Here is a 26,880-nt window from a genome sequence, read left to right as displayed (position 1 = left end):
TAGTGTGTGTGGCGGATGAGACGCAGGCGGAGCTCATCTTGAGCGTACGGCAAAGACTATTAGCCTTTATTTCCTAAGCAGACCCCTTTGTTACAACTATTCACTTTTCATTCCCCATTCATTTGAAATTCTAATGTGTCCAATGAACACTCAATGGAGTCACGCTAATGAACATAAAGCAACTCGACATTCATATAAAAGGGAGATTTTTAACGGTAATGCAACAGAAGCTAACTTCTCACAGAGGGGGCTGCCCAAGCAACATGACGTAAAGGTCCTGCAGTATCTGCGACAGTTTTGGTACAGAAACCACTATTAAACTATTGCAGGATGACACAAGACAACATGGAAAAAAAAGCAATAGGGTGTTGTTTACCTTGATTGCAGGCTTCCTTGTCGAAAATCCTCTGTACCATCCTGTAAGAGACCAGAACATGCGCATTTAATGCAAAACAAGTGGTGAACTTGATTCAGTACTTTAACTCACTGCACTACTTTTATATAAATTGACTGTTATGGTTTTTCTTTTCCTTAAGCTTATGTTTTGTGAAGAAGTTGTTCAAGGGTTTGGAACAAATCCGAATAGCTATTTCCAGTAAATAGCCATAGGCGACATTGAAACATTTTACAGAACAATTATGAGAAGCATCTGCCCATTGACTAATGCATGAATGCTTGCCGTCATAGCGCAATAGAACATTAACGAGGCACAGTGATTTCACCATATTCGTTTTTTTTTTTTTTGCTGTTCACATCCTGTGGCGGGAGCAGCTGTCTTTGGCACAACCTCATGTCTTAATCACGAAAGCTTGATGGCGCTCCCTCACAAACGCATAGACGTTCTTTGATAAGAACAAAAACAGCGGGTCAAAAACTAATGGAACTGACTTGCGGATGGCTCCCATTCCTGTCAATTTAAAAAAATATGGAAAAAGAGCAGAATATTTGATGAAGTACTCCATCCCGAAAATCTAGCTTGTTCATCTAGATGATCCATTTATTTTTAAAACAGACATGATTAAAATTAGAAAAAATGCATAGAAACCCTAGTATTTAAAATAATGGAATTTCAGTCAAGATTGGCTGATACCATTTAATCTAATGTTGTCGCCTGTCTTTTTTGGCATAATAATTATCGCTGATTAATAAAGAATAATATCTTTAATAATTTTCTTAATGACCCCGTATGTCTAATCCCCAAGCAGATAAAGAGAAGGTGTAATCTTACAATACCGGTTTCTGGAGGATCCTGAGAATGTGACTGCATTATGGTCACTGATATGGGCACAGTTATGTTGGGGTTGCCAGATTAAAAAAAATAAATAATAGAGACATGATTCCCTGTGACAGGAGAGCGCAGGCTTTTGTCATGACATGTTTGTCAACCTCTCATGCTTGCAGTGAAATGCTGCTCTGAATGTCTTGAACTCTGGGTGAGCGAAGGGTCTGCCTATGGAAGTGATATCGACACAAGTTACAAATAAACAAGAGGCCCCAAAGACCAACGGAAACACATGATTCCATATTGTGTGGAGCCATGATGTAATAGTATGATGCAGCAGAATTTGTTTTCAGGCAAAGAGCTTCCAGAAAGCATACAGTCAAAGGGCCAATATTACAGAGGAAAGCAAGAGATGAATATGTGAGATAAACAGAAACCAAAGATGGAAAATATCGATTAAAATTACAGGCAAATCTAAAAAGAGGGAAATGTCAAAGAATCTTAATGTGCAGCATAAAGCATGTAGATAATGTACAATGTTAGGAAAAGAGCTGAGTGTGAAAATCATATAATAAAAGCATTTCCGAATGTGAATCAGAACAGCAGACCGACTGAAAATGAAACCGTTTACCTGCAGTGGACTTAAACAGCTAGTGGCGGTCTAAATTAAAATCCTTAGCTGAACTGTGAAGAAAAAGTTTATCGCTTAAAGGTCTGCGATGCTTCATGGAATGACTTCAGAAATTGTGTTACTTACGAGGAGAGGTGCAAATTAATTTGAGTCTGAAAATAATTTGCGAGCACTGCAGTGTCTAATTTAGCAGGGAATTTAGTGAGAATGATTATGGAAATGAACACAAGCGCAACATGTCAATTTGAATATTGTCACCACAACATAAAGGGGAGTTCCATACAAAAATAATATTAATTTTCATCATCACCGGGGGATGTCCTACTTGCCCAAGGGAAATTGAATGACATGCACCGTGAAGAGAGAGCCCCATCCTCATTTGATTTCTGAAAAGTTTCACCTTCTTGACATCACAAGGAGGCATTTCTGTTCTTGCTTGTTTTAAAAGTCCAGGCAGAACGAAATGTATGCACTCCGCAAATTATCAGTATTCTCCTCACCCTGGAATCAGCACTTCTGTCAGACCAAACTTTCCAATATAGTACTGTGTACTTTCAACTGCAAATAATACAAAATCACCAACTTCCAGCTGTGATCCTCCCACAAAGAAATTTTTTAACACTTATGCAAACTAAGTGCATGATTTGGTGCAGAATAGCCCTGTTTCTACAGTTACCATGAGAAATGGCATGCAGACTGTGCGCGTGTTGTCCAGGTTACCACTGCAGAGGCTGCGTCACAGAACACCCGGTCATGAGCTGTTATTTACATCATTCTCTAGGGTGGCAAAGAAATATCAGAAAAACATGTATTAGATGACAGTGTAACCTAAGAGAATCGCTATTAAAAAGTCTTTAAGGAGAGCAGGTAGATACTTTAATAACTGTGTGAGACTGATTGTGTTTATTCACTCTACCTGCCCCTTGTTAATATCAACTGGTACAAAGTACTATGCTCTAGTTATTGTGGTTCCCAGGAAAATGTTCTGTGTGGGCCACATCCCTGTCAATCATGGAACACCTGTGTGGGCCACATCCCTGTCAATCATGGAACACCTGTGTGGGCCATATGCCTGTCAATCATGGAACACCTGTGTGGGCCACATCCCTGTCAATCATGGAACACCTGTGTGGGCCACATCCCTGTCAATCATGGAACACCTGTGTGGGCCACATCCCTGTCAATCATGGAACACCTGTGTGGGCCATATGCCTGTCAATCATGGAACACCTGTGTGGGCCACATCCCTGACAATCATAGAACACCTGTGTGGGCCACATCCCTGTCAATCATGGAACACCTGTGTGGGCCACATCCCTGACAATCATGGAACACCTGTGTGGGCCACATCCTTGTCAATCATGGAACACCTGTGTGGGCCACATCCCTGACAATTATGGAACACCTGTGTGGGCCACATCCCTGTCAATCATGGAACACTTAAACGATAAAAAAAATCCACAAAAAGATCCATATTTAATGATCTACCTCCCAACCACCTGCAGTGATTCTCATAAACATACATCCATCCACTCATCATCCACTACAGAGGTCCAAAGGGGAATGCATGGACCCGTTCACAGGAAACACTCTAGACAAGTTGCCAGCAGAAGAAGCACCCTTACGCTACACTTCATTCAGCTTTTGGACTGCAGGAGGAAGTCTGAGTCCTCGGATGAAATTTGCACAAAGGGGAGAACATGCAAACTCCAAACACAGAGAGCTGTGGGTGGGGTTCAACCCCTCAACCAGAGAAGTTCAAGGCTACAGTGCTACCCATGAGCCACCCTAGTTCGACTACCAAACACAAATTTTACATACATTTTTTAAATATCGCAGTTTCTTATTTACTTCTTAAAATATTGGTTTTATATTGCAGGCTTTAAAAAATAGGGTAGGGCATGAGAATGGCATGAGAGCAGCTTTTTGAAAATAAATGGCTATAACAGCTCTGAGAAGATATAAGTTTGCTCCCGCTAACCAACACACAACAGGACCTTGCTGCCAGACATTGCTGCCAAATAGAGTCAAGTTGTTCACTTGAAAGATCAAACACAATCTCCACTGACTAGTTTGCCTCAGACAGTGGAACACGCCCATGAATGCATTATGCATTAAGGCATACATGCAAATAATGGCTTCTTCCTGTTAGACAAATGCCTATTTTTACGGCTGATGTTCATCTTGTGCCCCTGCAGCTTTAAAAGCCGCGCCTCTGTCATGTGAGGGAACAGGATCCAACTGCCATGAAGACCACTTCAGCTGTGGGACCTGGGGGGGGGTGCAAAGCTCGGACATCTAGGACTCCTTCAATGAACTGCTTGTTTTAAGTCTCATTCACCTATGCACCGCTCCAGACCAAGCTTATCCACCCTCACTGTGTCTTCTCATTTAGCAGCATTGCACCACTGTTCCTTGGTCTGTGTTGGGATTCAATTTAGTGCCCAAAACGTGTGACAAAGGACATGGTTACATACGAGTCCAAACAATCTCAAGGTTGACATCGGTGATCAATAAGACTGAAAGCCCCATTCCTCATCTGAATGTAAAAGAGAGGAGTGTGCGTGCATTCTGGGAGGCTCATCGCCAGGGCAGATGGAGAGTGGCTGGTCTGAGTCTACCTTTGTGTAGAAGATCACACTAAGCGAGGCACATTGATCCCCCTTCCTCCAGAGAGCACTGCGAACCATATAGACTCTGAAATCTACATCACAATGCGCCCCTTTTCACCAGTCACTAACACAACACCTCCCCGGCAGATGACTCAGTTGCTAATGCAACCCTTTGGCATCCAAATGACGTACAGAAAAACAGGAAAAGAGGCCAGGTAAATCCCTTTCTCGTGAACGAGATTTTTCAACCGGATGTTGCACCTAAAACAAAATACGACTGATGAAATTGGCAAGTGTCATTTGGCCGCCCTTGTGACTGCCTCGCTTGTGTTCAGTTTGAGGGATGGGAAAAGCGTGTTAGTGTGTTTGGTCTTTGCGTGTGTAAAGGAGTGTGTGCCTCTATTAGTCATCACCTAAGCTAGGTAGTACGGTATGCTTGTCCTTCAGGTGTATGGGAGTCCCCCCTACCCCCACCCCCATCCCCAGCTGATCTTGCTGACTCAGACCCGACTCAGAAAAAAAAGCTGAGCAAAGAGTGACTGGCATCAGATTAAATCAAACTCCCATCAGCAGGACTTAACTCCAATCTCCAATGCATCGGCTTTGCTGAAAGCAGCGCAGGAAGCATGAGGGAGCTCTCGTTTGATTAACCTTTGGTGCGCAACCTGTCACATCCAAGAAAAAAATTCAATGAAATTTGCCACTTTAACAGTCCAGGTTTAAGGTGGTACTCACAGAAGGCAATCCATACTGTGCCCGAGCATGTTTGACCCCCAAAGTCCAGTTTGCTTGACTAATGTGATTGCTCCGTACCATGCCCAGGCACGGTAGGCTTCACTGTGAAGGAGGGCCCGAGCGTGGCGAGTCGGACTCAGTACGCATCCAGTGTGATTGCTAACCGTGCCCAAGTACGTAATACAGATATGACGTCAGTGATTTAACTGACACTCGCATACACACATATACACTATGCATTAACCAGACCCGGAAGGAATGGATCAGGTAGGCTGTACAGATAGTGTCTTTTTTTTCACGCAAAACTGTATTGCGGGAAAAAAAAATGATGCGTACAGATCGTGTAGCGACAAACATTTCACAAACATGCCGGCAAAGGATCACTTTGGTCTATGGCAGGGGTGAAGTGTTTCTCAAATCCAGTTAAAAATGTTTTCCTGCTAATTTCCACCTATGACCACGAATTCTTGAACTAATATTGAACTAACTATTTGGTTGAACAGCATCCAGGCCTATTAGAATCATATAAAATATGGGACTGTCTTCTTATATGTGCAGCTTAAATAAATAAAAATAAAAATCACTGCATTGCATACTAGATTAATGTGTCATCACACCCAAAATGACTCCAAATAAGCAACAAAATAAGGACATTATGAATTCCATTGTGGTGTGTGATAGCACTTTTCTTCCTATATTTTCTTCAACACAAAAAAAGTTGCACAGTGATGGCAAATAATTATCAGGCCTGGAACGTTAAGCACAATGTGAGTATGGACTAGGGGTGGGCAATATGACCAAAAATTATTATCAGTGTATTTTTCAATTTTTGAACGGTGATGGTATTATTAGTTTTGGTATGTCCTGCCCCTTTATATAAATTAAAAGAAATATTTTATAATATATTAAGTACATTTTAATTGCTAATTTACACATTAATTACACTCGGGTATGGGCAGTTTTATTTCAAAAAGATAGGCCTACAAAAAGTGACATAGGTGATGTTTTCTCATACTTGTTTTATAAGTTTCGAGTAACATCGCAATGGAGAGATGAAGAGACCCTGGGGGCATTTGCCGTGGACCTCCACATCCACATACGGAGGGGCTACCCAGACTTCCCCAGTGCCGTGCAGGAAGACCTGGCGCTGCAAGCCTTTATTCAGGCACTAACACCGGGGCAGCTGTGCCATCACTTCCATCTGCAGGCGCCGGCCACGCTTGCTGAGGCCCTAACGGAGGCAGAGAGTGCTTCAGAAATCCTGTCCCCATCGGCAACATCAAGCCGCTCGTTAGCTCCACTGTGCAAGAAGCTGCACCTGCGTGCCCAAGGGCCCAGATAGTGAGGAGGAACAGCGCGTGCGCGACCCGCACAGAGTCACGGTGGAGATGCCACCCACCAGCAGCTGCCCAGCGCTACTACTGTGGAGAGCTTGGGCACTTTGCTCGTGACTGCCCCGCCCCGGCACCACGCTCTCACCCCGAACAACAACAGGGAAACAAAGGGTGGGTGGCGCTGTAAGGGAGGGCACCACCCGCAATGCACACCAGTCTAACCCCAACAGCTGCACCTATATTGGGCCGGCTTGGCGAGGCTATGGGTCTGTACATCAACTGCCTGGTAGCGGAAACATCCTGCCGAGCCCTGGTGGACACGGGATCTCCCATCACCCTGATCCGCCCGGGTGTGTTACCCGGTACCAGCGAAGTAGCGCCAACCGGCTGGCAAACAACCGACATAGCGCTGACACCAGTGACTGGCGTGCACATGGCCATGAGAGGAAAAAGGCGACTGCGTGTCCAGCTGGCCGGACGCACCGTATTGCCGGATGTCTGGCTCGCTAACATCGCCGACTCATCATTGGGCTGGACCTGCAGATTCAACTGGGGGCTACCATTGACATACCGGGGGTAGCCCTCCACCTCGGTGCAGATGTGGTGCCCCTCCAGCATGACAGCGGCTGCCAATGACAGAGAGTGAAGAAGACCACTCGCTGTGGGGAGGGGGCGGCCCGCATCACCGATATAGCCCCAAGCCCAGCCCTGATCACGGAACACAGCAACATCGCGGCAGGGACATCTCCCGAGACGGTGCAAGCTGTACAGGAAGTGTGGCAGCGTAGCAGCCGGGATCTGACAACAGAACAGCGGAATGAGCTCCTGGCTATACTGGACATGTTCCAGGACATCTTTGCCGCCAGAGACAAGGATTGCAGACCCAATTCCGTGGTGCAGCACCGCATCGAAACAGGGGATGCCCCACCCATTCACCTGCATCCGCACAGATTGCCCCTGGTGAGGCGTCAGGAGGCGGAGCAGAGAGAGAGATGGCAGGGGCAGAAGTCATCGAGCCGCCTGACAACCCATGGGCGGCTCCTGCAGTCCTCGTCGACAAAATGACGGAACATGGCGGTTCTGCCTCGATTGCCGACGGCTGAATGTGGTGATAAGGAAGGACTCCTACCCGCTGCCATGAATCGACGAAGCACTGGACTACATCGTCAACGTGGCTCAGCACCCTAGGCCTCCGGACTGGCTACTGGCAGTTTGAACTGGCCCCAGAAGCTCACCCCAAGACTGCTTTCTCGATCAGCCAAGGACTATGGCACTTCCGATCTATGCCATTCGGCCTGTATAACGCCCCAACCACCCACGCACCCAGGAGTGGCTTCAAGGCACGCTGCATGAGTCCAGTGCATCCTGGATGGAGCGGAGGTTGCCTCTCTTTCCCTGGCGTCCTCTGCTCGTCTGACGGAGGCTCTGGTGCGAGCTTCCGGGCAGTGGCGAGCCCAGTGCCATCCTCTCCCATAGCACCAGCAGACAAGCTATGCCGGGGTGCTGTCGCTTCTCTGCCTCCTTGAGGTCCACCAAGCTGGAGCAAGCATGGCGGATGATGGTGATCAGCGCCCGCTCCAGCTGCACCGACGGGATCGCTTCCGGGATCCCACTTCTGACACCAGTGTGGCGCTAGGCAGACCGAGGCATCGCGGGAGCAGAGAAAGACATGGAGACTTGCTTGCCGGGGAGAACACACTCTTTATTCGCAGTCCTTAAAAGGACTACATCAGGCACCCAACAAGCACCGAACCAATTAGACACAGCAAACACAAGGTTGTCAGATGCTGAACTGTAAGATGCACACACAGTGGGAGATTGACGCAAGCTAAATACACGTGACAGGGTACACACAAGACACGGGCAAACACACGCACAACAATAGGGAAATGTATCCATTAACATTAACAACAACAACACAACAAGGGCTATTTACAATTGCGCGCGGGGCCTGCTGGGACATGCACCTCACTGGTGCTACACTACTGTGTTTGAAAACTTTTCAGCTATAGGACTTCAGGACAGAGCAGTGACTGCGTTACGAACATTTTAGTGTTTTTGTTGAAGGTGTTAGATTCGCTGCTGTTATTAACACTAATAGCACATTAGCACAGACAAAGGCTGCAAACACCGAAGTACGTCTTGCTTGGAGGTTAAAGGAGTTTCATGCTCATTGGTATTGGGAAACTGGCAGTTCTAGTGTTAACTGGGCAGTTGTAACTTTTATCACATACCTTGCATGAAGGCAGCAGCGCATATATATGCTGATTTACCGAATATGTTTTACTTTTTAATTTGAAACTATATATATGTAACCAGGTTAATTTGTTTAATGTGTACAATTACACAAAATCTGTTTCTTTTGAATTTGTTAATATGCTATCGCAACACCCCGTCAGAGTGTGTAATAGAAAAATCACGTAACGCAGATAAAATGGTTACAAAGACTGTATAAGGATAAGTACTCAGATTTCAACTGAAGCTTTGAAGAAAATAAAATGCTTTATGTTTTATAAACAGGCTGTGGTATAATTTGGCCGTAGACTTCACACGGTGTTACCGGGACAGAGCAAATCTATATTGTGGCGCACAATCACACCGGTAATGACTATGACACCGGTTTACTGCCCACACCTCCACAGATCAATGGAGGAATGAAGAGGGGGGACAATAGGTGCTAAGACAACTGGGCTAAGTGTGAGTACACCGTAAAATGCAGACTTTCTTAATGACAACACCTGCACCATCTGTAAATCCCTACAATTAAATCTATCTCTATGTAAATTGCCATTAAAATTACCATTAACATGTGTAATTGCTTTAACTAATTACCCAGTTAATGCCAAATACATTAACTCCTGACTTTGCATTACTTTCTTCCCAAAGACCAAACATATATATGCATCTTGAACTGGCATCAACCCAGCAGCCCAGTAGGCGCAATGTGATGAGCTACTCAGAGAGCCACCTCAAAAATCATCCTAACAAAACGCTCCTTTTAATCTCTGTCAGTGATCACTTGCCAAGTTTGACAAGTCAGTTAATCATCGGTACTCCAACTAACAGGACTGTGGGGTTTGTTTTCCCAAAGTTTTATCATAAATCTTCCAGAGTGGACTACTGAAGTGCTTCCCCATGGGCTGAGAGACAAAAACCTCACTTGCAAGTAAAAAGCATTTGTGTTTGTAACTCGCCTTTTGTTTTTCCTGTGAACCACATTATGTGACAATTTGTCTTAACCTGATGTCATCAACTGAACACGAGTTCTTATTCACACTGATAGCCATAGTGAGGCAGAGAATAGCAAATTAAGAGCACACAATTTGGATAGATGTAGAAAACTCACATGGACACAGGATGGAAATATAGAAATGACTTGGGTTACATTCATATACTCCACGCGACAGCTTCAGTCCTAGTATGACAACATTATCTGGCAGGTATATCAATGTCGTACCTACAGTCATGTGAAAAAATTAGGACACCACATTAAATATTTAGTTCTTTATTAAGAAATATCAACATATCAGTATTAAATCTTCTTTCAAATCATATATGTAAATAAAGGTGATGTAATTCACTTATTTAATTAAATTAACTATGATGCCAATTTCCACTGAGGAGAAAGTTATGACACCCTCACATCCATTACTATTTAAAATGCCTAGAATTAAGTCCTGTTCACTGTCACGCCCACAAGGGCAGGGCCGAGCGCCGATGACCAATCAATAGCCAATAGCGCCAATAGCGCCACTATTTGAACCGACTTCTCCTAGAAGTCGACAAAAAGTATTGTTGCCATTTCCGAATGCGCCTTACTGAGCAATCTTTCTGTCTCCTGTCTCCCCGGTTTGTCCAGCCTACTGTCTCCTGCCTGCCCGTCTTGCCCGTCCTGCCCGTCCTGCCCGGTCCCGTTCACCCCTTCCCATCGGATCCTCGTCTCGTCAGTCTTTGTAAGATTGATCTCTCCGGTGCTCGACCCACTCCTGTGACTCGACCTCGATTTTGGATTCCCATCCTGGTTTTGGTTGCACCCGAGTTTTCTAATAAACCTGCTTGCCTCCGCATTCCGGGGTCCGCCTCCTCTATCATCGCTGTTCATTACAGTCACCACATCAGGTGAAAATGATTAGAACATCGTTACAGAGCTTTTTGGTGGAGGCTGTCTTATTTAAACCACAGACGTTTAGTTTGGTGTGTTCTTGATTGTTGAAGTGAGTGGTATCGCCATGATGAGATCCAAAGAGCTCTCTGAGGCTTTCAGAAAGAAGACTGTAGATGTACTGTATATGGGTCTGGGAAGGGATATAAAAACATCAAGTGTCTGGAAAATAATTCACAAGTGGAGAACATTTAAAACAACTGCCAACACGGCCAGGGCAGGTTGTCCTAGCAAGTTCAGCCCAAGAACAGACTGTAAGATGCGGAAGGAAGTCTCCAAAAATCCTACAATGTCATTACGGGACATACAGGAAGCTCTTGCCACAGTTGATGTCAAGGTACATGAATCTACCATCAGAAAGAGACAGCACGTTTGATTTACATGGGAGGTGTGCAAAGAGGAAACCCTTGCTGTTGAAAAAAAAATATCAGGGCAAGACCACCAGAGACCACCTAGACAAAGACCAAGACTTTTGGAACATGGAATAATGTACATTAGACATATCAATCTAAAATTGAATTATTTGGACACAATATAACAGAAGGCATGTTTGGTGTAAACCAAAAAGAATCTGGTACCAACTGTGAAGCTTGGGGGTGGAAATGTCATGGTTTGGGGCTGCTTTGCTGCAGCAGAACCTGGCCAGCTCACCATCACAGGATCCACTATGAATTCTTCATCATATCAGAGGGTGCTTGAGGACAATGTGAGATCATCTGTCCAGAAGTTGAAGCTGAAGTGGGGTTGGACTGTGGAACATGACAATGACCCAAAACATTCCAGTAAATCTACCAAGAAAAGGTTTAGAAGAAAGAAACTGAGAGTTCTGGAATAGCCAAATCAAAGCCTGGATCTGAATCTTATTGCAATGCTGTGGGGTGATTTGAAACAGGCCACGACATCGTTTAGACATCACATAGCTTAAGGAATTCTACATTGGAGAGTGGGGAAAACTTTCTCCCAGCGATTTCAGAGACTGATATATGGTTTGAGAAACATCAATTGAGGTTATTTCAGCCAAGGGGAGAAATACTAGCCATTGGGGCACAGGGTGTCCAGACGTTTTCTTCAGTAGGAATTAGCATCTTACTTAATTTCTTTTGTTAAATAAGTGAATTTGTTTCTTGTTTTTGCATAAGTGATGCAATTTTATCACCTTTACCTACAGATATAATTTGAAACAAGATTTTATATTGATATTTTCTGGTTAGTTTAATATTGATATTTCTTAATAAAGTACTAAATATTTAATGGGTGTCTTAATTTTTTCACATGACTGTTGTAGTCTTGGCATAGTTACAATACTTGTATAAGAAGTATGATAAAACGTACTGTATATATGGACAACCAACCAAATAACTTATTATTGATATCTAGCTGTCATCATCAATTATGTATAATACCTAAATACTCAATCGCATCACCACCAAAAGCATGATTATCAATATTATTACCATTATGTCTGCATTTCATCTATCCCTGGAAGTCTGCAAGGTGATGGATTAGAAGCGGTTTAAGCTTGTTCTGTTGCCTATCTATGGAAAGAAGAAACACAGGAATTTATTTTGATTAGCTCGTCATCAATTATGCCAAGCCTTGTTAATTGATAACCAACCAGAGGATGTCAGAAGCAGAGAGGAGCTCTTGTGTTTTCTGACGCATTGGGAGTTGAAATGCGGTGGTGAGGCACACCTGCAGGGTTCAAGGGATTTGATATCTGTGAGATCCGATACATCAGGAGCTCAAAATGCTATAAAAACAATCAATAACGGCTTAGCTGTTATCCGCACCATCAGAAGTCCGAAGGCCACAGTGCACCTCTCCTATACCATGACCTAGTGCTTGTTCGCTTCTTCCCAGCCCAAATACGTCCCACATAGGCTTCCCTTCAAGAAGTCTGTATATCTTTGCAGTTTTGTTTTTTTCATAATAAAATAACAGAAAATCTTCCAAAAAAAAAAACCCACCCGTGTTTAGGGTTAGGATCATCACAGTTTTGCAACCAGCTGAGGAAGCACAGAGCAGGAACCTGGGCTGACTCTGGATGGAGCGCAGGGTGTACGCACACTAACACAGCATGTTCCTTAGGGTTGCAGGTAGAAGCCAAACTGTCCAGAAAAAAAAACATATTAAACTCAGAGCTGGGCCAGAATTTGTAAGCAGGACCCTGGAGTAACAGGCAAATATGTTATCGGGATGACCAGAGTGCCCTATGTCAACAGAAGCTGGCTAACAGGGTTCACATGGTGCATCAATCAACTACTTTCCTTCAACTTCATTCATTTTGTGTTTTATTTATGTCATGACAGATAAAAAAAAGAAAAAAAAACTAATCCTGCATCGCCTCGTCGCTTCATCACCATTCTGAAAATCACGGCCTAGCAGGACTAGAATGGGAATAAGGCTCCCGATGCTGATGACAGTCTTTACATACAAAATCGACCTGTCACATCCTCCAGAACCTGAAAGAACGTCTTTAAACAAAGAACCTGCAGACACTCGGCAGCTGGGAAATACTTTGAAGGTCCCATCCTGTTCCCTGAATCATTCGAACCCATCGCCATCACTTCGCACAACTAAAGTGACTGGCGGCTGGCAGGTCTGAGATAAACTTGCCCAAGAACGTTTCAAAACTCTTCACACACACACACACACACACACTCTCTCTATCAAAAAAAAAATGAATTTGTCCTGAAAGGCTAAGCACGATCAGTCTATACTGATCTAAAACACAGTTAGAAGCTTCACAGTCCCCAAAAATTATGTGACCATAGAGTGATTGACACCTGAGAGGCCAGTTTTAATTACACTTCAACCGATTCTGCCAAAAAAGAAAAAAAACTTCTAAAATTGTATTTAGCTGAATTTCTAGCTGTTTTACATCATCAATGAAAAACCTTGGCTACACATTTGTGAAGTGTCATTTCCCCCCCTGGAACCTGTTAACAGACCACCACAAAGGCAACATCTAAGAAGGAAAATATTTTCTTTGTAGACATGGTGCATGTATGGCCTTCCATGTTAATGCATTGTAGATGATAAGGTATCAAACCGCAAATTATTTTGTTATCCTGTGTATTTTTAAGACAATATTTGTCCAGTTCATATTTTTAATATGAAGCTGAAAGCTACTAATGTGAAACTACAATACAGATCAGGTGCAGTTAATGATCTAAACGTGCACCTTAATGGATATTTATTTTATTTTTATTTACTTGAGAAAATATTTATTTTGATTTACTTTTATCTAAATTTTAGTTTCTTATGAGTAAGTTGCAGCAGTATTGACAGAGACCTTATATTTAAGAAGGACAATCATACTTTGGTCAGTAAACCACTATTTAATAAAGAAAAAAAGAAGCGATTTAAGTTTTGCTTCTTTTACCCCTGTGGAACTGAAAATGTTCCAAACCCTGACTTCCAAACCAAGGTACGTACCGAACCGTGATTTTTGTGTACCGTTATTCCCCTAGTGTGTGTGTATGTTTGTGTGTGAAAAATTAACTTACAAAAAAAAACTAATAGGATCCAATATATATTATATTATATTATATTATATTATATTATTATATTATATTATATTATATTATATTATATTATATTATATTATATTATATTATATTATATTATGCACTGGAATAGGCTCCAGATACTATGCTCAACAATTTCAACCACTGGATATTAAACTTACAAACAAAAAAAAAAAAACAGGATATCAATGACAACTATTGACATATGAAATGGAGACATAATTAAAAGAGATCAGAGGAGGAAACATGAAATCTCAGTTCCAGATCTCCTGGGACATGTACTGTAGGGGAGTTAAAGTGACTTTTCCTGAAGGACGTGAAGAGTCCTTCAGCCGCATTAGTAAGTGTTACTGAAGCAATGGCACTGTAAACATTTGTATTAAAAAGGATTTTACATCTGGATGATGCTCAAAGCGAAACATCCGTTTTTAAAGTTCAGAGTCTGGAGATGACTTTTTTTTCTTCCTGTTTTCCTTTGAGATGGGTTCCATAAGAATGACTCACAATACTTACAGAAATGACATCAATGGCATGTCCATTACTGGCGGAAATGTCAAACAACTTGAAACCAAGCGTCTTTCATCCCAGCGCTACTGTTAAGCACCTCTTTGCTTAACCAAGGTGAAGTTGGTCGGTTAATCTTAAATATTAGATACTTACTACTTCATATCACTTTCTGTCAGGTATATATGGGCATCTGGGCATCATACAGTGGATACATTCCAGGCTATTGTTTGTTTCTTTTATCTGAAACTGGTAATATACGTCAATAAATGTGAATGTTCTCAAGTCTCAAGCTATGCTGACCTACTGTGTCCTTTGTGGATCTTCTCCTGATGTCATAGCAACCGCCTTCCAACCTCAACATGGAAAATCTGCTTTGACATCACAGATACTTTCTTCTAGGTAATGCAGAAACGAGGTTCCCAGCCTCACAGGGGGTGGTATTACCACACACTCTCAAGCCATGACCAGCTTTAACATGCTTCCTGTTGGTTACTTTATTGATTTGCATCACATCCCCCAGGATTAAACTGGTTAGTCATTAAGAATGCACAGGAATCACATCCTCAATGGGTTTCGAAGCCTTGCTTATCCCATCACTGCTTTCCTCCTCAAGACCAGCCCTCAGTATGTCCCAAGGCCAAAAGGCTCCTAAGAAGTGGACCATCTTGGATCTCATCAATACCCGACATCCAAGGAGACCTAATGTTGTGCTGTTGATCTTGTTATTCATATTGCTTCCTCAGACAGAAGTCTCTCCTTCAGCAAAATAATGGGCTCCTTTTAGGGCAGCAAACACCAAAGATATCAGGGACCTCAGCATCTCCTTCCTTTTGGCTCCATTGAGTTTAATGCTCTGCCTGCTCTTGTAAATCTACTTTTATAACATCAGGCCACAATCACAGGGTTTTCAGAGAATAACTCGCTGTGCACCATGTCTTCTTACCTATCTATAATCAACAACAAGCTACTATGGTTTTATTTTACATGTCATAAAATACACAAATGCATTTTCAAGAAGATAACTCACCATGGCAAATATATTCGGAATTGCAAAAAAACAGTCTATTTATTTTGTACATTTTTTAAAGCCTACCATTATGTGTTATAAACTGGCCGATGAATTAGCCTGAAATTGGCTTATAAATTACAAATGGCAGAACTGGTGTCGGAACTTGGTGCCCAAAGCAATTAAGTATATTGCATATTTACACCCACAAAAAGGCCTGCTATCTGATTTGAGCAGTGAAAATCTGTATTAGAGGTCAAATCTCACCAGAGTAAGGCCAGTGAAACAAATTGCAGGCATTTTGGCTGCATTAAAACACTGGATTTCAGACCCAGGAGGCCCTGAGCGTCAGAGCAGTGAAGATGCACCCTGCATTCTGACCACAGCCTTGAGTTACCAGTTACATTTGCTCCTTTTGTAGTTTATTCACCCACTATTATTTAATTAAAATACACTGAGCCTTCACCAAACCGGCACATTGGAACAAAGGCATTTGGATTTATATACGACTGGTATCTATAAAGAAAGGCACCTTACCTTCACACTTTTCAAGTATCTGAACGCTTTCGCCGATCTCTAGAGTGAGACCCTGAGACACGGAGCCCCGGAAGTTACAGATCACTGCGGAGAAAGAGAGATGGAGGCGTTAAAGAATGAAAGGAATATCAACATGCAGCACTTCTAGTGCAGCGTCTCTAACGGCACTGGCAAAGAATGAATGAAATGACCCTGAAATGCAATTGTACAAGTAATACATAATCCAACCTTTTTACAAAAAATTAAAACCACTGATAACTGCTCCAGTTCAAAGTGTTCATAATATATATGTAATTAAATCTTTTACGCGTTTTAAAAATACAGGTAGTTCTCGACTTTACGAGCTAATTCATTCCAAATTATCACTCGTTAATCGAGACCTCCAGAGGTATGAACCCTTAGAAATGTTACAAAAATGATCACTTTAGCTCCAGCCAAAAAATTACCACCATAAATATTTTTGTCAAATAAATAAAGGAAATACAAACGTATTATTAGAATGAACATTTAATCAAAAATATATGAACATTTAAACAAAAAAAAATCCTAGGAGACAAACAAAGACCACTCCTTTGCTAAAAGTGTAACATTCACAGTTAATTTTGGTCACTTTGAATATCAGCAGGAGGGGTGGTCTTTTTCTTCATGCATCCCCTTCCAAGTTGGCGTTTCTGAGATCGCTCAGAAACAGTACATAAAACGAACCTGGTGTATTAAGGGGATCTGGTTGGGTCATGAAACAAACTGGTGCAAATTGGACATCATTGTAAAATATGCCGTGAAGTGTAATGCTGCAAATACGCAGACGTGCAAGGAACAAATTGGGCATGCACAGTCAAATATTTCACAGAGCATTATCAAAAAGTGATGTGATGTTGGGCATGGACCACATTATTGGGCAGCACTAATTTTTTTAAATTATAAAAAATGTATTTGTTATTTTTGCAGCATAAAATTCTCATAAAGGCATGAACTCGTAAACCAGGAGCTCGGACAGCGAGACCTAACCCTACTTGTATATGTTTTATCAACAATTTGTAAATCTAAATCGTCAAACGCTATACTATTATAAAAATGTAAATATCAGTTACAAATTGCATCAGTTGTACACATTGTACACAACTGGAGAAGCAAAGATTTTTACAAGAATAATAATGCTTATAGCACAAGTCAAATTTTTATAATTAGCAATTAACTGTATTGAGCAATTTTTAACCATGCTGATGATAAAGAAATTAAATTGCCATCTGTTATTATGAAATTATGAACGTCAGGAATTATATTTACCCAAGCTGATAAAATTACAGGTACCTACAAGTGCTCATTTGACTAATAAGAACAAAATTGCATCAGTAACTGCCATTAAAACTATGTATAATTTCCTTGCAGATGCCTGCAAAAAAACTCAAATTATGAGTAATATTAATTTAATCAAAATGAATATTAAGTAATTTCAAATAAATATCAGGATATCAAAACTTCAACTGGTAAAAAAACACATTAACAACATCACAACAGGAACTGCTACATTTCAGCTTTGGAGAATTAAACATTGAGACCACATTCCGTAGCACTAGAATGTCTACAGCTGGTTACAAATGTTATCACATGCCTGAGGAGATGATCTACAGCAAGGGGGAGGTCTCAGTAGAACATTAGTAGGCTCATAGCACTTGGGGAGCGACGTGGTCACATCCGAGAGGAAACCACCACAGACATCTTTCAACTTGGATCATTTCAGTGTTATCAGCAGCTGTGGAATGAGCTGCTTGTGGAGACAGAGAATTCTTCCAATTGGTATTAAATCACAGAGACTACCAAGCAGCTGTGATTCAAGTATGTCCTCAATGCATTTAATCCTCCGTTTTTAATAACTCTGACTGCATTAAACAATATTTACTGTCTGGTACAGAGTTTGCTTCATAACTCATTTTAGGCACAGTGACCATCAAGTTAATTCCTTGTTGTATGGAAAATCACAGTCAAGCAGAGAGCAGGTCAGGTCAGGTTAGGTCAGGTTGGGGAGCATTCACTGGTACAGTGTGTTACTGCCCCCACTACATGACAAAACACCCGGTTAGCGACCCCCCCAGGCTAATATACGGTTCAGTCCCATACTCCAATAATGGGCGTCTATCTGCTGCAGCCAGGTGTTACACCGGCGTCCGCTTGGCCTGGTCCAGCTGCTCGGGTCCTCAGCAATGAGGATCCTGTGAGCCGGATCACCCTTAGGGTAACGCGCCACATGGCCATAGTGCCATAACTGACGCTCCCTCACAATGCAGGTAATGTGCCTCATTTGGGACTCCCTGAGCGACTACTCATCCGAGACAAAGTCGACTAAACAGTATCCAAGAATTCTCTGAAGAGACACAGTACCAAAGGAGTCCAGTCTTCCTCTCAGGTCACTGGACAATGTCCATGTCTTGCAGCCATACAGAAAAACAGGGAGCACCAGGACTCTAAAGACTTGGACCTTCGCCCGCTTGCAAAGATATCGGGAGCCACACGCCCCTTTCCAGTGACCCCAGGACCCCCCATGCTCTCCCAATCTGCCTATTGACTTCACAGGAAGAGTCACCAGACGTGAATGTTGCGTCTCTTCTCACATCTCAAGCAGAGAGCACTGGATCACAAGACAGCAATGTAACATATGCTAAACGCAACTCCAGGAAGTATCAAGGGAACATTCATCCCCAGGGGACAATGAAGCAAAGAGTGAAGGAAAAGGTGGTGGTGAAGATGGGTGCTTTTTTAGTATCATGTTTGTGGTGAGAAAGCAGAGCCGCAGTATTTTAAATTTTTTTAAACCAAACTTTGATGCTGAAGACTGTGGACCAAAACTGACCCTGATAGGGTCAGATATGTCATTTCTGTTATTGTTTATTTTTACTAATAATTGTCTTTTTGCTATTTAAATATGTGTGTTATACTATTGTAAACCAGATATTTCCTTCAGGATTAATGAAGAATCTGTCGGTCTGTCTATCTGTCAATAATACAGTGTGACTACATTTGCTGTGTGTCCTACCAACAGAGAACTTTAAATCAGAGTCTGAATTTGAATCTGAGGGCCGAAGGCAATATGACTGAATCCTAAGGACTGTCCTCTTTTGGCACAACTCACAATCCCCTTATTCACTTCCCTGCCTGTCAATTAAAAAAAAAATCTGACTGAAGCAGCGCCTTTAAACCATTTCAGAAGCTTAATTCATGTAGTTCTGTGAAATGGCATATGTTTACACTGGCCATGTGTGGCAATCCCATAAGACTCAAACTCTGTGCTTGGCCATCCAGTAGAGTCAATGGCACTGTTTGTCCATTACTGCCTGCTTGGGAAGGAAAAAAAAGTTTGTGCTGTTACTAGGCAACGCGTTTGCTATGGCAGAATATGTCTGAGTTCCCAGAATTCTGTTTCCTTCTGAACATGAGCAGTCTACCTGACATAATAGCAGAGCTGTCGACATAAGTAGCAAATAAAAGCTTAAAGCCATTCGTTTATGTCTCACACTAATCCAAGCTTTAAAATAACTGCTTGTTGTCAAAATGTATTTATAACTATTAATTTGGAAAATTATTTCACACGGCTGCCAGCTTTGGCTCAGACAACAGAGGGATTGAGCATTGTTAAACATAATGCATGTGGAAAGAATGCCTTTGAACTGAAAGAATACAACCATTTTGCTTCGTAAAGGCTTGTATTCAATATCATATAACATACAACATCCATCCAGCTCCTAACCACTTAGCCAGTTCAGGGTCACAGACTCCCAGGAGTCTATCGCAGGAAGCACAAGACAGCAAAAATTCTGGATGGGATACCAGTCAATTGCAGTAACCTTCAAAATTCAAACATAAGCCATTCTTTATGCCTAGAAAAATCAGAACACAGCTGCTGAAGCTGGAAATGTCAACAATTTTTGACCTGCACCCACACAAAGCCTTATCTTTGAGGGGGGAAAAGGTTGATATTTTTCCTAGTTTGCACAGTACTCTATAAAGAGGGGTTCACTGACAAAAGTGCGCAACTTAGGTTTTATCAGTAATAATGATCCTCAGCTTAAAAAAATCAGCATTTGTAAATATATGGAGGAAATAGCCATATTGCATAGCCACCTTTTTCAAATCTTCACTTTGAATAATCTCACAGGTAACTCGCAGGCACGCACACGAGCAGTCTGTGTGGGTTTTCACTGTTGCTAGGTTACTAAAGCACTAAACTTCATCTACCTCTGCTAAATGTCTGGCGAACAATCACACCTTAGCGTTAGAGACCTCTCAGAGTGACACAGAATTCCCAACGTGTGTCACTTTTGCTTCCCTTTCGGGGAAGCTCACGATCGTGCCCCATCACGAAATCGACATGAGGTGGCCCTTTGTGACATGCTGTTTTGCTCACTCAGATTGTGACTGGAACAATCTTCCACAGACACACCGGTATCATGGCACAGAACAGCACAATGGACAATGCTCTGACTGTCCACCACCCAAACACGTGGGACGAGCTCGATGTCTGACATTTAACTTCAGCAACAGCTCAGTTCATCTGGCCTCGTTCCAATTACAGAAGCAGATTTTCTTAGTTATGTTTGTCCCTTGCTCCACCCCCTACAAATAACCCAAACCAATAGTCTAAAACCAGTATGAGCAGAAAGCCAGATTTTGATTTACTTTTACCGTTCACACCTGATTGGTGTATTTTTTTCTGCCATTAGTTTTCATTGTCATGCTTCATCCCAATCAATGTTACCCATCCATCTTCCATCCGCTTAACCTGGTCATGGATGACGAGCAGCCAGTAGCCTCTCCCAGAAGCACAGGCCACAGAGAAGGGATGCACCTCAGACAGGAGGCCATACACCAGGCCCATACACATACTCCCACACACAATCACACGCCATGGGCAATTTACAGACACTAATTAGCCTAACTGTCTGTCTTTGGACTGTGGGAGGAAAACAGCAAATGACACGAGGAGAACTCCAAACACCCAGCAGAGGCAATCCTCATTACCCCTGAAATAGAAAACCTTTTCTCAAATAACCCTGACATATATTATATACCCAAACAGACTCAGCTTTCTAACTCTTATCTCAGCAATTTCCTGAAATTTTTAGAATATATATCCCAGATAATGTTTTATAATGCCATATATGATTTGTGGATAATTTTGAGGCTTTAGAAAAGGTTGTCGAGTACTTCACCACTTACATAATGTTTTTTTTTTTGTGTTATACGCCCAGATTCAGAAGCACCTGAAAGTAGCCCAAAACCATCACTTTCACTCATCATGATGCTGACTTTTTGCAAAAAAAGGTGGACAGTTACAAACCAGCCAATTTTCATTCTGTCCAAGAGGTACCTACATTGCTTCTCAAATTAAAATTTAAATATGTATGTTGTGCACACAGACTGCAATGATAAAGTCCGCTGTTCATGTCGAAGGGGAATTAACGCTCCTTTTTTTCTGTGTTCCTTCGAAGCAGGGAAATTGTCTCCTGTTGTAGTGCCCTTGTGAGCTTAGCACAACCAGCATCACAGAAGCCTCTATGAATAACCTCACAGAAAAGCTGCCAAGTCCAAAGGAAAAAGTGGCTCAGATGCTTAAGCCTTCCCTTACTTGGTGTATAACACATCAGGCAGATGTTACAGCCTAAATAGTAAACAACTGCATCGTCCAAAATTCAGAAATGCCCTCTCTGAAATAAATGCCCACAAGAGAAAAATTAATACCAGAATTTACATCAAGCATGTTTTTTTTTGCCATAGGACCCTTAATATCCTAAGATGAATGTGTGAATTTTACCCTCATCTTAATGGCACGTTGCCGCTTTTTTATTTGCAAAAGCTCTTTATTACCAAACACTAGATGGCAGTATTCATAATAGCCAGAAAACAAATACAGTATTTTCTTATCTTGCAATACTAAGCCATTTAAATAGCTTGTTTCTTGTTACAGCAAGCATGAACGAAAAAAATTATCATTCCGAGCTGTGGGTTGTCGTGGTAGAAATGCACCCAAAATGCAGAACGTTTGTGTAAAGTTTTACGTTTTTTGTGACCTACAAAAGGGATGGATGGATTGGGATTTAATTATATACGAAAGAGCTGTTGACATGTAACCATATGTAAATACTACATTTATATGGGAAAACGTGTCCTTCTCAGATGGAATGGAAAAGATGAGATGCAAACATCAACAGATTAATGAAGGCATCACTTACACAAAAATCATGGGATCAACAGAAGACCCTCAGTAGGGAAACACAAATTGCAAGCCGCTTGATCCCTAGAGTTTAAAATTCTGATGAGGAAAACACCATTGAGAGAGCGCAATATCAAAGGGAAAAAGAAGAAAAAAAAACATATCACACAGCAGCTATAATAATTACTGAAGCAGATGTGGAAGCCTCTCTGGAAGCCTTATTAATTCTGCAAAGTCCAGATGGGGGAAACAACAGCTGTAGAACCAAAACTAAAACACCAAAGAGAAAAGCAATACAGAGGAAATCTCACTGTAGACACTTTCCATTTTAGACTACATTTAATAGCACTTTACTGGTGGAAAACACTGTAGTGGCCCCAACAGTCTACAACCCATGGAAACATAAAGAAATACAAATTACAATCCCAGAAAAATGCTCTAGTCCTGAAACCTAGTGCTGCTTAGGTAAGGACTAATCCTTATTTTAACACAATGGCTCGCGTGACCTTAATTTATGGCAAATGACATAAGAAACCTCCGGTGTCTCTGTGCTGCCACGTGATTGATGAATGAGATGAGAACGGAGAGTGAGCAGCTGCTGAGCATCGTGTTTGGCCTGCATCCCATTTAAAGTCAGATTTAGCCAAACACGTCACACCTTTATTTCCACATTGGGCTCAATGCCTGCTGACAAGTTAATTAATTGGAACGAGGTGTGTGTCTGAAAGGCGGAACCCAGACTTTACATCCATCAGGTGAAGCGGGACACAAATAAGGAACAGTTATATACCTCGACCAGCAAGTCCTGGAATACAGAGAGCGATAGAGTGTATCAACACCAGCTCATTTAACTTCCCTCCCAGGGATAACATTACAAAGGATGGGGGCTGGTATCTCCTCAGGCAATCCTGTATTTCAGCACATCTTCCATCCCCTTGAAGCTGCTTTTCTAATGGAAGAACAATCTGTAAATGAAATGATATGATATGCATGCAAATGAGCCAATTACACGTGTTCTACCAAAATGAAGCAGGTGTCACAGAGAGTCAAGACTTCATCCTTCAGTTCAGTCATAGAACCATTTTCAATAGCTGCTTATCCAATCAAGAGTTGCAGTGACTTGGAGTCAATCCCAGGAAGAGTAGGTAATGATAGCAAAGTCAGTCCATCACAGAAAGCTAAGCACTTTGCTTATATTGTAAAATTTGTAAATTATGCATCTCTGTTATTGATTTACTTTATTGAAGTACTGTGTTCAATATTCATCCAATTATCTTCTGTAACTGCTTATCCAGTAGAGGGTCATGGCGAGTCTAGAGTGGATCCCAGTAAGAGAACAGGGCAGGAGGCAGGACACTGCCTGAATGAGATGCACTTAGCAAACAGTGGACAATTTAGTGTCACCAGTTCACGTGAGTGTTTTGGGACTGCGGGGAAAAAAACAAGTACTGTGGAAGTACCCAGGGGAAACGTGCACAATCGCTGGAGGAACACGCAGTCTCCACAAAGATCTGGGGGCTCTGTTTAATACTGCAGAAGGGAAATCGGCGGCATGTGAGAAATTAGGAAAACCTGTTTCAGAACAGCTGTTCAAGTCCACTACTTATGGAGGAGAGAGGGGTCGAGCCACATGTTGTTGAGTTCCGGTCCGATTCCAATACACAGCTGCCGATACCGATATAGATTCCAATACAAGAGCTTTTTACTTTAATATTTTAATATAATTTTTAAATTATACATGTACATTATATATTTAATAGTAATATTTTTAAATTAGTAAATACAGATGAAAAAAATGTACGCCAAAACATCGTTAAATAGGCTACTAGAAACATACATAACGTACTCGGTACTGTTCCACCTCGTTTGTGCATCTTGTTTTAAGCTTTTTGAGGCAATTTACAGTTTAATTTGAATATCTTCCAAGAGAGTATACGCCAGTGGCGAATACTTAAAATGCCCCACAATTTTTCTCCACAAGCTGTAACAAGTGCGCAAAACAGTGCATGCTAGTGACTCCAAAATCATACACTTCTGTTTTCATATTATTCGCGTTGTCTCGCACAATTGCGTGATCATTGTTTAGTGGGATGTTCACTAAACGCTGCTCCCACCTCTCAAAACTTTGTCTTCACAAATATTGCAAATCGATCTGCTACTAGTTGCTATAAAAAGTGTACAGTACCCCCGCATCTTATCTGACATTCTTAAGCTCCTCGTACTGCGAAGGGTGTGCGCCTGACGTCATCGCGGACGGAAGTCACTGCGCTCACACCTACCGAGAGGCCAAAAAACTGAATGGCAGCGTTTATGGCAAGCCGTTTTAACATTTAATCAAGCCACACTCCTATCCGTAATTACATTTTAGTTATTCACAATAGCTTTTCTCCTAGACAGAATTGTATTCTTACTAGTCAAAAAAGAGCATTTCCGATATCCACAATGGCATTCTTCCTATCCACAATTATCATTTCAGATATCCACGTCGTCATTCTTCCTAGGAAAAATTACGTCATTTTTGCCATTCATGTCTATTCGGCTTTTAATTTCAGATATCCACAATTATATTTCAGATATCCACAATGTTCATTCTGGATATCTGCAACTGAATTCTTACTAGGAAAAACTCCCATGTCAGATATCCATAATCCAATTGTTACTAGTCGAAATTTAATTTCGGATATTTTAAATTACATTATGGATATCTAATATGGTGTATCCTTTCAGATATCTGAAATTAAAATTATGACTAGTAACAACTCTTTTTGACTAGGAAGAATTGAATTAGAGATATCTGAAATACACATCCAGTCTAGCAATTAAATGTTAAAACAGTTTCCCATAAGCATTAGCGTTCCGCTTGAATGCCGCAAAAAACACATCTAAAATGGGAAAGAGCTGATGTGCAATTGTACAAATAGATTTAACATGAAATAGGAGCTATCTTTTTAGAGACTGCCAAAAACTAAATAAGTAAGTATTGGATGTTGATTGGTCACGTATGGCCAATACCTGATCCATCAAATAGGCCTGGATGGGTGCCGATTCAGATCAGTGTATCTCTACCATGGAGCAAAGTCTCCAACAGAGAGTGACCCTCGTGTTATAACACAACCAGACGTTGGTCAGCCTGACAGCCAGAGCTGCACTGGAGCTCCCTCTTGGCTATGAGTGACCTAGCTGGGTGACTGGCACTGACATCTGGACACGGGGAGATGAGACGCAGTCACGCCTCCACTGTTACAGCCATGACTCAATGTGAATGTCCCCAACCACACGTTCCATTAATATCAGAAGGTCTAATGGAAGCTACTGTGCCAAGGAGTTGGCTCAAGATCCACAGAGATAAAAAGCAGACATATTGAAAATCTGTGAACCTCCCAGCATCTGTGCCTTGCTCAGCTTTGATAACCATAAAAAAATTAAAAGACCACTCTATATTTTTTTTAAATCTGCATTCTTATATACTGATTTAATCCTGGTTCTGCTGGCAGAAGGTTACACTGCGAGGCAGGTTACTTCCAGGCTTAAAGTTTCTAAAACACCAGTACACAAGAACAAAGTGAAGCAGGAGACACCGGCAATGACAAAAAAACCAGCCAGGTAGAGGGCAGAAGCAACTTTCTAATGCCAGAGACGGCCATCAACTTATCAAACAGTGCCCCATGAATCGGAGGATGACATAAAGTGACCTTCAAAAAGAATGGGAAACTTTAAGTGGTGTGAAGTGCACTGCTAGGACAGTTAGGACTGCTGTGACTCCTAGAAGCTGTTAAAGACCCATAAAGAATGGAAGAAGCCCTTCATCAATGTGATGCAGGGAAAAGCCAGGGTGGAGTTTGAAAAAAATGTCTATTTTACACAGATGCATTCCCATAAACTGAGAAATAAGTGAAACTAAAAAAGCTGTGGCCTCTTAATTTTTTCCCGATCTGCGTTTTGCAAACTAGCCATTAATTAAGCAATTGGCTTTCCCATCTTTATTGCCGCTCATCAAACTCTACATTCTACCTCACCCTCTTTGATCAGAAAGTCAATGCTACCTGGTGATCTGTCCAGCATGTGAAAATAAACCTAACACACAGGTTTTAGTGTGAATCCTTGACGGTGGAAGAAGCCACCTAACCAATTCTGGTCAGCAGAATCCCTCTAAACCTTCAAGAAATGCCTCAAGAATACCTTCCAGGAACACCTTAACTAGCTCATCCTACCACTAACATGGTCCATTTTCATCTGCTATCTCTTGACAGTACTGGATATTCATGTATTTTGCTAGTATGAATTTAGTTCTCACGATGTGTCAATTTGTACAGCTCTTCTGTTAGGTTCTATAATGTATCATATAGCTCTTTCTCCAGTTTTAACTTGCACTTGTTACTGGTCACTCACTTATAGCCAG

General features: G+C 41.8%; 1 protein-coding gene across 8 annotated transcripts in view; it reads right to left on the bottom strand.

The window, feature by feature from the left end:
- The window catches only part of dock3 (dedicator of cytokinesis 3), a 188,124-nt gene that overhangs the window by 123,300 nt on the left and 37,944 nt on the right, over positions 1–26,880 (bottom strand). For all 8 annotated transcript variants that reach the window (XM_023811310.2, XM_072715502.1, XM_023811318.2 and 5 more), the window contains 2 exons: positions 16,277–16,360; positions 377–417 (listed from right to left, as the gene is read on the bottom strand). In XM_023811310.2, the coding sequence (XP_023667078.1) occupies positions 377–417; positions 16,277–16,360 (125 nt within the window). The remainder of the gene's footprint in view (positions 1–376; positions 418–16,276; positions 16,361–26,880) is intronic.

This window comes from Paramormyrops kingsleyae, chromosome 8 (genome assembly GCF_048594095.1).
Source record: "Paramormyrops kingsleyae isolate MSU_618 chromosome 8, PKINGS_0.4, whole genome shotgun sequence".
In the NCBI taxonomy this organism is placed as follows: domain Eukaryota; kingdom Metazoa; phylum Chordata; class Actinopteri; order Osteoglossiformes; family Mormyridae; genus Paramormyrops; species Paramormyrops kingsleyae.
The sequence above is the reverse complement of the archived record's forward strand: the minus strand, read 5'-3'. Positions and strand labels throughout refer to the sequence as shown.